The sequence below is a fragment of the Protomyctophum bolini genome, assembly GCF_963924005.1.
Source record: "Protomyctophum bolini genome assembly, chromosome: 11".
Lineage (NCBI taxonomy): Eukaryota > Metazoa > Chordata > Actinopteri > Myctophiformes > Myctophidae > Protomyctophum > Protomyctophum bolini.
The window spans coordinates 15,359,592-15,374,995 of NC_137872.1; the positions used below are offsets into that span (position 1 = coordinate 15,359,592).

A 15,404-nucleotide genomic window follows, 5' to 3' on the forward strand; every position below is an offset into this window, starting at 1 on the left:
AAGTGCTATATAAATTGTATGTATTATAAAAAAACAGACACAGCAATTGTCGCCACACAGACATCACAAATTCCTATTGGCGGCAGCAACAAGTGAGTGATGTGCAAAGCCATTCATAGACTATAACCATGATGTCTTCATTCCAGATGCTGCGAGACTCAACCGGAGCCCCTACAGGTGGACATCTGCAGTTCTCGCTGTCCATGGATGAATCTGCATGGGGGGCTCTGAAGGCGGCTCAAAGTAAGAAACCACTTAGACTTTTCTATTACTGTGAGTGGTATGGTCGGCTTCTGTTTTAAATGTTCTCTATACATTTTGTGTATGATGTGAAAGGACACAATGTACGTATATCTGGCTCTTGGTCACTTAAATTAATCTTTCGTTCTTTCTTTCTTAGGGTGGATGGGTCGTGGTAGACGTCGTGGAAGGACAGAGATCCGTTCCAAAGCTTCCCTGCCGGGGGTTTCCTCTGAGGACTTCTGATGAGCTGTGAGTAGGAATATTTCTTGTTGGGATGGATATCTGTTGTACTGTTATAGTACGAAGTATAGCATGGCAGTATGATTCCTCCTAGTGGCACTGGTTGAATGTCTGTCAGCTCTCCAAGCGAATCAAAGTCTTAATGACACTTTTTTAACCACTTCAACCCCAGCATCTCTATTCTGGGGGGAGCGTTCAGCAAAATTAGCAGATCTACAAGCTCACACCGCATTGCAACGTGTTGTGAGCTTGTAGATCTGCTATGTTTGGCAAATCAATTTGTGTAGAGTGAAATCGGAGCATATACCAAATGCTCTCTTTAAAGGTCTGTTTTATCAAATCTATAGAGGGTTTAAGTGGTTCTGAATATGCAGCTCAACAAAAGCTAATTTAGTCCTTATTTCTTTCTTTCTTAGGACGGAGATCTGTGTAGATGCCGGAGGACTTCGGACCTGGGCCTGCCCGGTGAGGAACCGCACAGTAAGAACCGCTCTAGGACTTTCACGATTATGAGGTTTCTTTTTACTGGACGATTATTGTCGCTCAAATAAATTGCAATTAAATATTTAATGGCCCGGAAGGTTAGCTCAACTGTCTGGGCACCTATGCTGCCCAGCCAGCCGGACGGCGTGCTGCGGGTTCGACTCCCGACGGCCTTTGCCGCGTGTCACTCCCCATCTCTTCCCCCTTTCCTGTCTATATACTGTTCACTATCAGTAAAGGCATAAAAAGCCCCAAAACCAACATGAGGGCTACGGCTCCAGACTGGGGCACAGTACTCAGCGGTGGGGAACACCAGAGCCTCGGTACCGGCTGGACGCCGTATCGGTGCGGCACAGGCGGTGGTCTTTCTCTTGACGCTGTCAGGTGTTGTTTAAAGGACAGTGTTCTGTCCAGCTTCAACGCAAGATATGATGGGGAGGAGTGGGACTGTAAAAATATACAAATGACACCACTGCTCTCACTGAAGAGCACACCCTATGACCCTAATTGATCACGTCTAGGAATTTCAACAATTTAGGCAGTTCTCACATCCAGAGTGACTTACAGTAAGCAACAACACATAGTAATGCATCAAATTCATAAACAATTGTCATCAAGAATAAGAAGTATAGACTATCCAGACTATTGGCAGCAACAACAAGGGAGTGATGTGCGAAGCTCTTTTCTATGAAGCCATTCATAGACTATAACGGCCATGTCTTTCTTCCAGATGTACTGCAGGTCTCTCCAGGAATCTGCATTCCTCTGAAGACGACTCAAAGTAAGACCCTGTTAGGCCTGTCAAAAAGAACCCTAACTGAAACGTTTATTACTGTAAGTGATATGTTTAGCTTCTGTTTAAATGTTCTCTATAAATAAAAGTTTTATGTATATATGTTGTGACAGGAGAATATATATCTGGCTCTTGGTCACTCTAATCAATCTTTCTTTGTTAGGATGAAGATCGCGGTAGACGTCGCTGGAACGCGGCTGCTGGACAGGGAGTGCACACACACACACACACACACACACACACACAGAAAGGCTAATTTGGTGTGTGTTTTTTTTTTCTTTGTTAGAATGGAGATATCGATAGACGATCTGATGTTCCCTGGACAGAGATCCCTCCCCCCCCCCCCCCCCCCCCCCCGGGGCTTCCTCAGAGGACTCTGATGAGCTGTGAGTAGGAATATTCTTGCTTGTTTCTGAGGATGGATAACTGCTTTTGTACTGTTATGGTACGAAGAATGGCATCATTTACAGTAATCCAAATGTTTTAAATATTTTAGGATAAATCTAAATGACTCTGCACAATAGTTTGAGAGTCAATATCTCATATCATGAGCGTGCCTCTTGGTCTTTGTAACAACTTGAATACAAATTACAAAAGATGTTGAGGACTGTACATGTGTTGATACCTCCTAATGGCACTCTGGTTGAATGTCTGTCAGCTTTCCAAGCTAATCAAAGTCTTTGACACTTCTGTTAACCACTTCAACCCCAGCATCCCTATTCCGTTCAGCAAAAATAGCAGATCTACAAGCTCACACTGCAACGTGTTGTGAGCTTGTAGAGCTAATGGTTTCTTTCTCTCTCAGGATGGAGATCATAGACACAGCTGGAGGCTGGAGCCTCTAGAGATGGAGATCTGCAGGTCTGTCCATGGATGGGAGGACGGAGATCTGGGTAGATGCTGGAGGACTTCGGACCTGGGCCTTCTCAGTGAGGAACTCAACGGTACGAACCGCTTTAGGGTTAGGGATTTTTTAGGCTTCGTAAAAAGCCAATAATCGTCCATTGCCGATAATTGGTCGATCCCTATTCTTAAACGTTACTGTAAGTGCATGTGTATGTTGTGACAGGACACGCACGCACACACACAGCAAAGCTAATTTGGGGTGTGTGTCTTTCGTTCTTTGTTAGAATGGAGATCTCAGCCGATGCCCGAGATCCGAAGCTTTCCCTGGGTGTTTCCGCTGATGACTTCTGGGTCGCTGGGAGGCTCGGACGGAGCTAGAAGGTTCGGTAGATGCCACTGGAACCTGTTTAGGCCTGTCAGAATTTAAGGTTTTATAATGGCCGATTTTAATTGTCGCTCAAATAAATTACAAGTAACAATTTAATTGCGTCATACTAACATTCTAAATAAAACTTTGGCATTTGTAGGCTTTGTAAACAAAAAGCTGCACATGGCAAATTCAATAACTTTATACACTAAAAAAAGAGAAGTAAATTACAAAGTGACACATTTAGAGCTTGTAGATCGGTTGCTTGCATTATTTCTTTAAAATGTTTGACAATATATGAACATTTTCAACATGGAGACGATTATGACTCTAAAAAAGTATCTCAAATACTTGGCGATTAGGTAATTGTGACAGGCCTAAATCCTTCTAGTTGTGTTTTTTTTAATATCATGTTCTGTAATCAGTTAGGGTTGACTATAGACTTTTTTAGGAACAAGATCATCATGCCGGTGAAGAGCACGTTTCTAGCCGATGGAGCAACTATTTCTGATCACCTTTGGAGTTACATCACAGCAAGGTAACTATACAACACACGCACACACACTATGATCATGACATGACATCAGCTTGTGACTGCAACTTGTTCCTGTTCGCAGATGACTCGGCACTGCTAGTCTCGGACAGGAACAAACTGCAGGTTGAAAAGGCCCTCAGCTCTGAACTCGGTAGAATCTGCACCTGGCTCGCTGATAACAAACTATCTTTACACCTGGGAAAAACTGAATCCATTCTCTTTGGATCTAATAGTAATCTCAGCAAGGCAAATGGCTTCTTGGTTAGAGTTGGTGACAATGTTATCACACGTAAAGATGAAATTACCTACCTAGGTTCCATCCTGGAGGCTAATCTTTCCGGTGATAAAATGGCCACCAACGTAATCAAAAAAGTCAACCAAAGAACAAGATTCCTTTACAGGATCTCCTCACTGGTCAACAAAAACACCTTGAAGACCTTAACAGGAGCCCTCGTACAAGGTTTATTTGACTATGCATGCACCTCCTGGTACCACAGCACCTCAAAGGCCCTTAAAACTAGGCTCCAGACCTCCCAAAACAAACTGGTCAGGCTCCTACTTGGCCTCACCCCCCGAACCTACCTCACTCCTGCCCACTTTGACAGGCTGAAATGGCTTAGGGTCGACGACAGAGTACAGCATCTTGCAATGGGTCTGGTCCACAAGATTCGATACACCACCAAGATACCCATGTACCTGTCTAGATACTTCCTTTATGTTAACGAAGTCCACACCCACAACACCAGAGGCAGTGCAACGAACCATGTACAACCCAGATTCGGCACAAACGAGGGACTAAATTATTTTCACTCCTATGCCACCAAAATGTGGAACGCCCTACTATCATTAAGACATGTGAATCCCTTGACTCCCTTTTTCCCCTCACTGTATAAGTTTATTTTCCCTTTTTACCTCCTTTATGATGAATTCCTGTTCTTTGACTATAGAAGTGTCTTATTTGTACGTCTCTAAATGTTTTGATGAATTGAACATGGTGGACCCTCTTGTAAACAAGTGTAATGCTTAATTGGGTCGTCCACTTACAGTTAACAGTCTTTGTATTGAGTTTGTGCTTGATATTGTTTTATGAACAAAGTAGTAATGAGCATTTCTTTCTTTTCTTTAGGACGTTGCTGGTCTCCTGTGTGGCGCCATCTGGAGGTCACCAGGGTTCTGAGTCACTCAGATCCTGACTGGTAGTGGTGATATGTAGATGTGATCAATCAGGGCTCTAAACAATAAAATAATAAACCAATATATTAAATAACTAGATAATAATATAAATAAATGGATAAAACGAACGATAAAAAAATAGATTATAGTAAAATAAAAGTAAATTAAAACAGTAAAATAAAAGTAAATTAAAATTAGTAATACATAAAATAAAATTAGTAATGGATAAAATAAATATAATTAGTAATATAGACAATAATACATAAAATAAATTAAATTATCAATATAGTAATGCATAAAATTAGTAATAACAGTAATACATAAAATAAATGCATAAAAAATAAAATTAGTAATAACAGTAATACATAAAACAAATACAATTTGTAATGCATGAAGTAAAAATAGTAATACATCAAATAAATACAATTGGTAATATAGTTATACATAAAATTAGTAATAACATAGTAATATATAAAATACAATTAATACATAAAATAAATTCAATTACTTTGTTGTTGTTATAGAATGACTTAAAAAAATACATATATCAATCACATCTACATATCACAACCAGGCTATATTGCCAGCAGGCAGGTGGACTGTAGACTCACTACAGCTGTCACAATGTGGTATACTTTGTTTTGACCCAACTGGCCTCCAAGGAGAGGCGAGCATGGAGCCGGACATCTGATGATACACGAGATCAGACGCCATAGTCAAAAAAAATTTTAATAAAAGTAATATGGTTCATGTTGATTGTAATTTATGCATGATGCCATATATCTGTAAATATTCATTATTTTCTTGTTAATAAATTATTGCATTTATACCCGGGTGTCCGTTATGTGTCCATTACCCTTAGATCGCGCTGCTGCGGATTTATTTATTTACTAAAAATGAGTTATTTAGCATACTTTTACCAATGAATTAGCCTATACACAGACAACGACTGATTAGCCTATTTTGGACGATATGCGTCTTTTCTCGAGTCAGTGTGTAGTCTCACTATAGTCTGTGTAGATTACCCGGCGGTGTTGTTGCCCCTCCCGGTGTCGCGGCTCATGGCTCTTCACAGACGGCACAGAGACAGCAGTCACTCCGCTGAACGTGTCAGTGTTGCTGCAGTGGTGTGAACTGTGAACCGTGCGGGCACTGGTGGTGGTGCTAAGTTCTGACAGCCGAGTCACAGCTTCTTCTGAATTACTTTATCTTTGCCTTGGAAAATACATTTTGCGTTTTGCTGTTTCCCAAAACAAACCAGCGCACGCTACTGTTTGCTACAAAGCGACTGGAAGCGGACGAGGTTTACAGACATACCAATAGTAGCCAATCATATGCTGATTAGGCCAGTTGCTGTATAGCCTACCTACCCGATCACCAGGGAGCAGCAACAACACACACACACACACGCACATATATTATATATATTAATAAAAATACCCAGCATAATTTTTGGGAAGGCACACCCGCCGCCTATTGGCACTGTACTGTAGGCATATAATACCTGGCTAGGTGAAAACAAAATAATTAGCATTTGAGTACTTTTAATACCTCTGAACAGCCGGCGGAGAGGTTCACATTTTCGGAATTTTGCGACAGAGTCACAGAGGGTCAATAATTCCCAGAAAATCCTGTAATGTTAATATAAAATGTCCACGAAAATCTTCATGGGGGCTAAAAGGGGCTATTTAATTCTTCATGGGGGCTACAGCCCCATAGCCCCCACAGACTCGACGTCGTTAATATCCCATAAAACGAAATGTTGTCTACGAACTGTAGTAGGCCAATTGTAGTGTGTATTTGACAATAAAACACTCCCAGTCCTTACCTGTCATTCACGTCAGAGGTGGTTTAGGGACATCTCTCTGCTCCCTCTCATGTATGTTTTGTAAGTTTTGCTTATCGATTTGAGCCAGTGGATTTGCATTGTATTTTTGCATTCACCTTAAACCCTCTAAAAACATTTTTTGGATGCTGTGCAAATCTCTACACTGGTTTATAGAGAGTGAGGTTTGATGTCTGTGGGATTTATAGAGTGATCTCTCATGATGGAGTGCTGTACAGTGCCTCTTCTCCTGGGTGAGTGAATTTTACTTCATGCTTTATACAGTATGTACTGTAGGCCTATCTAAAGTTTACCTGTATGTTGAGCTCAGATACTGTATACGTTTTACTTTTAATGAGAAGTTAAGTTTTCCCTAATCATTGACGATGCATGTTTATGTACTGTATATACTGTCCATATATATTGAATCTTCTCTGTCCCCTTCAGGCTTACTTTTCATCCCTGTTTCATCTCTTGGTACAGTATGATATAAATTATGTACAGTATACGTTCACAAAATGAGAGCTGTATTTGTTCATTTTTGAAAGCTCCGTTTGTCTTCTTTACAGTATATAATATAGATAATGGGGTCTGTACGCTCAAAGCCGGAGTTCCAGCCTGCACCTGTCACTCAGGCTTTAGATCTATCCCAGGGGGAAATCCTAAGTGCGAAGGTGTGTAATCCCTGTGTTCCTGATATATGAGAATGGTATTGAAATGTTTTGCTGAATGTGTAGTTTATCATGTGAAGTTTTCTTCAGATGTTGTTGTTGGTATATGAATTAATATGGAAACTAAACTCAACTGTCCATCACAGATATCGACCAGTGTACTGAACTGAACTTATGTGGTCTCGGTTCTATCTGCACCAACATACCTGGATGGTACACCTGTGTTTGTCAACAGGGCTACATACCAACTAACCCAAATATGGCAGTCTTGAAGAGGAATCCCTGTCAAGGTATTTTCTGAGAGAATGTTCTGGGATCTGCATCTGACTGCTATCAGAGTGGTATTATGTACAGTAAACTATACCTTTGTTGGCAGTCTGGGTCCCTGTTTTGTCACCCAACATAACATGATGCATGTCTCAACTAATGTGCTTGTGCGCATTCAACATTGTTTCCACCGCATTCACAAGGTGCAACATCAACTGTGCAATGGAAAGCGTGATGGACACAACACAAGTCTCATACTATAGGGCAGGTTCCAATGACCGGTTATTAAAATATTAAAATAATGTATTGTCTGTTTGTTGTAAAAAAGAAAATGCAATAAATATATTGGTAAAATATATATATATTAAAATAGTCGTGTATTTTGACAGACATCGATGAGTGTGTGACAGGTGCTACCATCTGTTGTCCCGATGCCACCTACCCACATTTATTATAAATACATGCTGTATATAAACACAATGAATAGCCTTGTTGCCAAAATGTACTATACAAAATACAAATACAATTGCCTCCTATCTTCTCTACAGATACAGATGAATGCAAAGAGACACCAGACCTATGTGGTCCACAAGGCATGTGCTCCAATGCACCAGGGCTATACTACTGCTCCTGTCATGATGGATATTTCCCCTCAACTGGACTGTTCTGGAAAAGCGCGGTCACAGTTTGTGAAAGTGAGCACAGCTGTGTGGAAAACATTTGACTGTAATATACCTTTTATATATTTCCTTTTGTTCATGATTATTTTTCTGCTTCCACACACAATGCATAGGTTATAACAATATTCTCGACCAGATACAACCTCCAGTGGTGAGTACTGCTGTTAAAGGCTCATACCAGCCTAAATATGTACACATAGGCCTTATCACACATACTGTACAAATGAACATTCATTGTTTAATTGTTCAAGGTCACATTGTTTGTTTACATTTTATTCAGATTAAAACACTAATGAACATACCCAATTACCAAATTTACCTAAACGTACCTTACTTTTACATCCTTTTAAAAATAGTCTGCACTTTACAGTATAATATTAACATAAATCTTTAAAATAACTTTGACAAATAGTTTAATTTAACAATTCAATTCTTTATTCCATTCTGAAGGTTATAGGTGAGAACATTATGAAAAATGCTTGCAAATTTCTCAGACATGTGCCTTCAACGTTTGAGGAGTGTTCATGATTATACCATGGTTTATTTATTAGCAAACGGACAACTTATTGTGACCACTCTAAACTGATAACACTGGTGGTAGCACTTTGTGCAAGCTATTTGATTATATTTGTTTCTGAATAGCTCTCAGTTTAGACATACAGTATATGGAAATAAGCTTGCAAGTCTTTTTTATTTTATCATTTGGTCATATTACTGTATATGTAGAAATATTATGGTCAAGGATTGTTCATTTGATTTCAATTACACCTGGACACAGAGTGGCCATTCTTATTCTTATAATTCTGTTTTCACTCAGCAGAGTCAGCACCAATAAATATCTCATCCAAACAGATCCTTGTAGTTGTTGAGGTCATGTTTGTGTTCTTGCTGCAGGGCCAGACAAAAGAGAGAGTCTTCCTTACAAATATTCTCCATCAACTGAAGGACAATCCTGACATCATCCTATCAGAGGCGGTCAGTGGGAAGTCTTTGTTTGAACTCATCTATTCTGATTAGAATAGATGTAACAAACTAGTTTGCATCTCTTGGAAATCAATGCAGGATCATATTACTGTGTTATAGAGAAACCCACACAACTGTATTTACACTTGATTGTATTCTTACTGCGTTATTGGGTAACTAACTAAACTACCGGTAATATGCTTTTAAAATGTTGAGGTCAGATTTTAAGGCGGACCATTTTGTATGTATTTTTGTTTTTAGCTTTAAAGATATCATGTTATTATAGGACATTGTTAGTACATATTAATTTACTATTTCTATTGTCTTCTGTCTATTTATAGATGGTGATAAACTGCTTCTTTGCCTTGATGGTACTCAACACACACGCACGCACGCACGCGCGCACACACACACACACACACACACACACACACACACACACACACACACACACACACACACACACACACACAAACAGACACACATTCATATAGATTTCACAGATGTGATAAATGCCATTGGGCTGTTTATGATAAGAATGTAGAAACCTTTTTTTTATGTAGGAAACATTGGGGTTGTTGGTGAGAGAGAATTTGGGCTTATCGAAAGGTCACAAATGTGCTCCAAAGGCATAGTGTACAGTACCACACACACATTTTCTACCTATACTGACATGGCATCTCCATGTAAGTTTATGATTAGCTTGAAATATGAGTTTATATTGATCATACTGTAATAACAGGCTGGTTGCAATACTTCACATTTAAAACAGCGCACTCAGTTCAGAAATCCAGTTACAGTTAAATGATGTGCAGTGATATGCTGCCCCGTCCCATCCCACCCCATTCTGATGGCTCTGAATTGATACTGTCTGCTTAACATTTGAGAAACTGAATTGTACCAACAGTCCGAGACCTCGATGGTAGCTGACTCTTCTGGCAGGACATAACTATCAATCAAAATAAAAATAAACTGTCAAATTTACCAAGCAAACCTCTTAAGGCTCATACATAGTCTGGATTTTCGGTGGTTAGGTGACCACTGAACTACAACATGACGTCACGAGCCGTGGTGAAGAGCAAACCACCACCACCGCTCCAGCCCTTCTCTCTGTTTTTACTCACCATCGCTCAACGTTATTTCGTGGTGGTCGCGGTGGTCACCTCACCACCGAAAATCCAGACTATGAATAGGCCTTTAGTGGATAGACCCAAATGTGCAATCAATTCTGAATAATTCTCCTAGGCAGTGTCAGGTGCCAATACAAACTCCTCATCAGATGTCAGCAGTGGAGAGACAGGTACTCTGATTCTGGACATCTCAGAGCGTCTGATGTCTGCCCTGGTGGTACCAGCAAACCCAACTAACAAACATGTTCAGTCTTCAATACTCGGTAAGGCAGATGACATGTCATTAGTTATAGCAGAATATTGTCTACTGGAGATCCAAACCAATCATTGTTCTAATTCCTGTCAGAGTTGAGCATACAAACTATAGGTCCAGAAAGCAGCGATGAAGAGAGTCCTACTCTGTCAGCCAACGGAAACACCATGGAGATCAACCTGCAGGCTCTGGCCAGAAACAACAATGGTGAGAGAAAAGCAAGAAGATGATGGGGACAATCAAGATCAAGAACAAAATATACAAATTCATTCCTTGATTTTCTACCACCAGGTTCTGCAGCAGCTGCTTTCATGACTCTCAGCGGGATGGAAAATCTCCTGAATATTAGCTACTTTATTACACAGAACAAGACAGAGATGTACTCAGACGTTATCATTGCAACACTGCCCAAAACCAACCACACGAAGCTCTCACAGCCTGCCAACTTTACAATCAAACATGCAAAGGTACTGCCATTACTGGAGTCTGGAGAATATTACCTGCGGCATTTGCCAACTTCACAATCACCTGTAATGGTTGGCTTCCAAAATGGTTGTGCCACTTGTGTGTGAGTGGCCGCCGGTGAACATCAACATGTACTATTATGCATTGTGCATGAAGTGGTTTGTTTCCGTGAATATTACTTTCTTTCTCTTGACTCCTTAGAAGCTTAGCGGCTTGGTGACCTGTGTATACTGGAAGGAAAAAGAAGAGGAGAAAGGAGAGGAACAGGTCGAGGCCATGCAGTGGTCTGTAGATGGATGTTGGGTTGCTTACTCTGCTAAAGACTACACTGTGTGCAGCTGCTCTCATCTCTCGTCCTTCGCCCTCATCATGCAGATCGGAGAGGTACTCCACACAATAACAACACTAGTCTAATAGCTCATTTACTGTATACTTTGTTGCACAACATGTTGCTGAATGTAGCTGCATGATGAACTGCTGAAAAAAGTCTCAAATTGTAATTGTAATTGAAAGTATGAAATGTACAAGTGCCAAATGTACTGTACAAGTGTGAATACATGTAGCAATTAGCAATCAATTAATTCATCCATGTGTGTATTCTTCTGGTTTCCCAGCCTTCACCAGATGATCCCTTCCTAGAGTGGCTGGAGGTTGGGTTTGTTATTATTGGTCTGTTCTTCTTTGCTTTGGCCATTTTCACCTTCCTGCTGTGCAGCTGGAACCCCAAGATCAACAACACTGCTCGTCTTCATCTCTGCCTCAGCCTCGGCTTGTCTCACCTGCTGATGCTGTGCAATGACAGATTTGTCCAATATGAGGTATTGTTACAGTCAGATTATGATATTATTTTTGGATATGGGTAAAAAGTAAATAATGTTACTTAAATCTTATAATGTGTATTTTAAAGGACATCTAAGTGCTGTCAAAGAGTGTTGGCCTTAATTGATTTTCATAAAATAATAATAAAATAAAATACTACCTTTTATGATTCCGTCCAGCCCTGATGTCAATAGTAATGTAAAGCAACTTTGGACAATGATGAAATAATGTCTCATAGAGTTACACAGTATATTTTTATCTCCACAGCTGACCTGCACCGTCATAGCTGGGGTGCTCCATTTCCTGGTTGTGTCCAGTTTTATGTGGATGCTCCTGGAGGCTCTACAGCTCTACCTGCTGGTGTGGAGGCTCTCCAAGGTGCAGGTCATCCAGAGAGATGGACTCCCCCGGCCATACCTCTACCTGATTGGCTACGGTGTTCCATTTGTGATTGTGGGCGTTTCTGCTTTGGTGTATTCTGATGGCTATGGGGATACTTCAGCAGGGGCGTGAGTAGCACAAATAGAGATAGTGTACATATAGTATAGTCATACTACTAAACTATGTAATTTTAATTAACATAGGCCTATAGCAACGACATCATAGTGTTTTGTTTCATTATGCTGCAGGTGCTGGCTGTCAACAGATCAAAACTTCAACTGGGCTGTAACAGGACCAGTGATTACTATCCTTGTAGTGAGTGTCAACATGAATGAAGATATGTTCATAATATTACAAAATGTTATGATATAGATAGTTAGATAGATATCTCTTTATTTACATTTACATACAATGCATAAGAAAGTGAAACAGAAATTTGTTTCACTGGCTTTCAGTCTAGTTAAAAGAAATGCTAAAATTATACAGTGTACACTAATATCCTAAAATCGACTTGATGTTGCATGACAGGAGTCCTTATAGCAGCATATAAGGATATTCTGGAGTTTTGAATAAGGAAAACAGGGCATCAGTTCACAGGAGATGAGTAGCCTAATACAATATTTGAATATTGTATAGTATACTGTAGTGTAGGATATAGAATGAAAAGATCAGTGAATCTTCTAAAATCAGTCAAATGTATGACATTTTGGTTTACTAGCTGTGCATATGTGTCCTGTTCCAATCTAAGATGTCATAGTTCAATAGTTTTTCAATCTAGTGATGCAACATAATCAACATGCATCTCTGTCTTTTTTCATCAGCTTAATTTGATCTTGTTCGGTGCCACTCTCTGGGCTCTAAGGCCTACCCTGGCCAACATGAAGAGTGATGTTTCTCAGTCCACAGACACCAGGTGCGTGAACGTATACAGTGTCTTTATACATACCTACCTAATAACATAACCTAAAATGTGATGTTACCTCAGATATACAGACATCCCACAGACAAAACCTGTCTGCAGTTTGTCCTACATTGGAATTCCTATTTGCACACACTCTTCTCAGATAACGTGGTAGCATCATCATAACTCAGGCACACCTCAAGCGTTTGATTGTGGAGGACAAGGACAGTGTTGTTTACTTTACGTGAACAGAACAAATAAAAAACGGCATCTGTCAATGGTGGAAATGAAACAAAAGTTGTTTGAGAAGAGGGTTTCTTCAAATGTCATCGTCCTTTAGCCATCTGTCTTCCACAAAACAAGCACAGAAGCGTGTAATCTTCTAACTAATTATTCTTTGTAACTTGGCTTGTCCTAAAGTTACGAGCATGTGACTTAATTGTGATGTTACATGGAGGGGATTTAACCACTTCTCTTCTCTATTTCATGCAATAGTATAGTATAGTATAGGCCGCAAATGTTAACAGAACGTTTATTTTTTTCTCTCTTGTCAATAGATTGATTGTGTTCAAGATCCTGGCCCAGTTTGTCATTCTGGGTTGTAGCTGGATACTGGGCCTGTACCAGTCCAACATATTCTTTAAGGTGCTCTTTATTCTTCTCAACTCCCAGCAGGGCACCTGCCTCTACATTGTTCACTGTCTGCTCAACAAGGAGGTAAACAGAACGGAAATATTTTATCACAGTGACACGCTCATCTAATCCCTAAAATATGCCTTCTATTTGTTGTTAAATTATAGATTGTAGCCTTTGTGTTTCATAATGTTTCAGTTGTAAATCAGCAACCACTATAATATTGCAATGTGTTTGCCAGGTGCGAGAAGAGTCCAGAAAATGGCTGACTTGCTCTTTTAGAAAATCAACTTCTGTGGTAAGTACCTTTGGATGTGCCGACAGTATTCACAAAATCACATATTCATCTGAAAGAGAAATATCCATGCAAGTAGTCCCTCCTATTATCTCAGATTGTGCTATCAATATGCTGCAGTTTCTGTTAATACTACACTGTTGTTATGATGATCATAATGACGATCATTATTATTATCATGAATATTATTCATCGTTATTATTTCTGAGGAGAAATGTTGAACTGAGTAAGGTACTACTACTACAACAACTAACTGACCATTATAATGCTTCACTTCCAGAGAGATGTTCCGTCAGTCTCTGAGGACTAGACCGAAGAACACTGAAAAGAAACATAATGCAGTGAACATGAGAAGGACTGTTACATGAAAGATAGATATATTAAATAGGCTAATTAGTAATTACAGTATCTATCATAGGCTACTAATCTTATACAGTTATTTGAGCTGGGTGCTGTACGTGATAGTATAGAACTATCTTGAATTTAGAATAAATGCTGTACCTATCCATTCCAAGTGCATTGGATCCAAGTGCATTGGTTAGTAAATAGATTATCATCAAGCCATTTGTCATTGCTGAGCATATCCAAACGAGGACTGATAAATCAACCCGAGAAAAACAATAGCTGATATGCCATTCCCAAGGTTGCCAGGGCAACAATGAATGGCGGGTGATAATTAAATTATGATAAAAAATGTTTCACATACTCACAGTTCTATTTATTATGGTGTCCAAAGACATTGGTTCGTATCAGTCTCTGTCAAAAACCTTCCTCAGTGTGGTGCTAGACCACACACCACATGCATTCTCTTGAGGACCCACATTTGAATCTAACTCCCATCATGTCGACTTTTCCAGGAAGCTGTATAAGTCCAACTTCAGAAATTGGCTACTCTTCCTCAGGAAGCAGATCTCTTGGTCAATAAACAAGGAACGGATTTGACATTCTAATGTGCCTAGAACTGATACAAGAAATCTCCAATCCCATACATGTGCATGATGTGCAGACTCTTAAATTATAGTGGATTTTAGATTTGAGTTTTCGGTTATTAGATTGAATTATTTTTAGATATTTTTTGGGCTTTTCTGCCTTTATTGATAGGACATAGTGGAGAGAGACAGGAAACAGGGGGAGAGAGACTGGGAATGACACGCAGCAAAGGTCGTCGGGATCCGGACTCGAACCTGTGACATGCTGTCAGGCATTACAGAATTATATTTTTTAGATAGGCAATTGTATTTCTTAGATTTAAAGTTTCATATTGTAATCAGCAAAGTAATGGTTAATGTCTAGGTGTAAAACTTGCGACCAGGAGACTGACACCGCTAGTCTTGCTGCTGAGAGGGTTGCCAAGTCCACATATTTCCAGCCAAACTTGATTTGTCCCTCACAGTTGCTTGCCTGGTTTGGATTTTGGAGGCTGGAGCTTATTTCTGTCACG

At 39.8% G+C, this 15,404-nt stretch overlaps 1 protein-coding gene and 1 long non-coding RNA gene across 3 annotated transcripts; both read left to right on the plus strand.

Annotated features, from left to right (window-relative positions):
- Positions 1 to 5,403, plus strand: LOC308324241. 2 transcript variants are annotated; one of them, XR_013964901.1, is made up of 9 exons: positions 1 to 243; positions 401 to 492; positions 900 to 963; positions 1,697 to 1,747; positions 1,923 to 2,145; positions 2,565 to 2,703; positions 2,890 to 2,986; positions 3,424 to 3,510; positions 4,634 to 5,403. It is a non-coding gene; the product is annotated as an uncharacterized lncRNA (long non-coding RNA). The 2 variants fall into 2 exon arrangements; XR_013964902.1 differs by having other exon boundaries at positions 900 to 948.
- A 2,632-nt stretch (positions 5,404 to 8,035) lies between these two features.
- Positions 8,036 to 14,338, plus strand: LOC308323848 (putative adhesion G protein-coupled receptor E4P). The gene is made up of 15 exons (XM_080775704.1): positions 8,036 to 8,138; positions 8,237 to 8,274; positions 9,018 to 9,098; positions 9,428 to 9,457; positions 10,332 to 10,479; positions 10,563 to 10,676; positions 10,761 to 10,936; positions 11,136 to 11,318; positions 11,549 to 11,752; positions 12,021 to 12,262; positions 12,383 to 12,449; positions 12,956 to 13,047; positions 13,593 to 13,752; positions 13,910 to 13,966; positions 14,244 to 14,338. The coding sequence occupies exons 1-15, from the start codon at positions 8,039 to 8,041 to the stop codon at positions 14,271 to 14,273; spliced, it is 1,722 nt and encodes a 573-aa protein (XP_080631830.1). The 5' UTR covers positions 8,036 to 8,038; the 3' UTR covers positions 14,274 to 14,338.
- Positions 14,339 to 15,404: the final 1,066 nt, after the last annotated feature.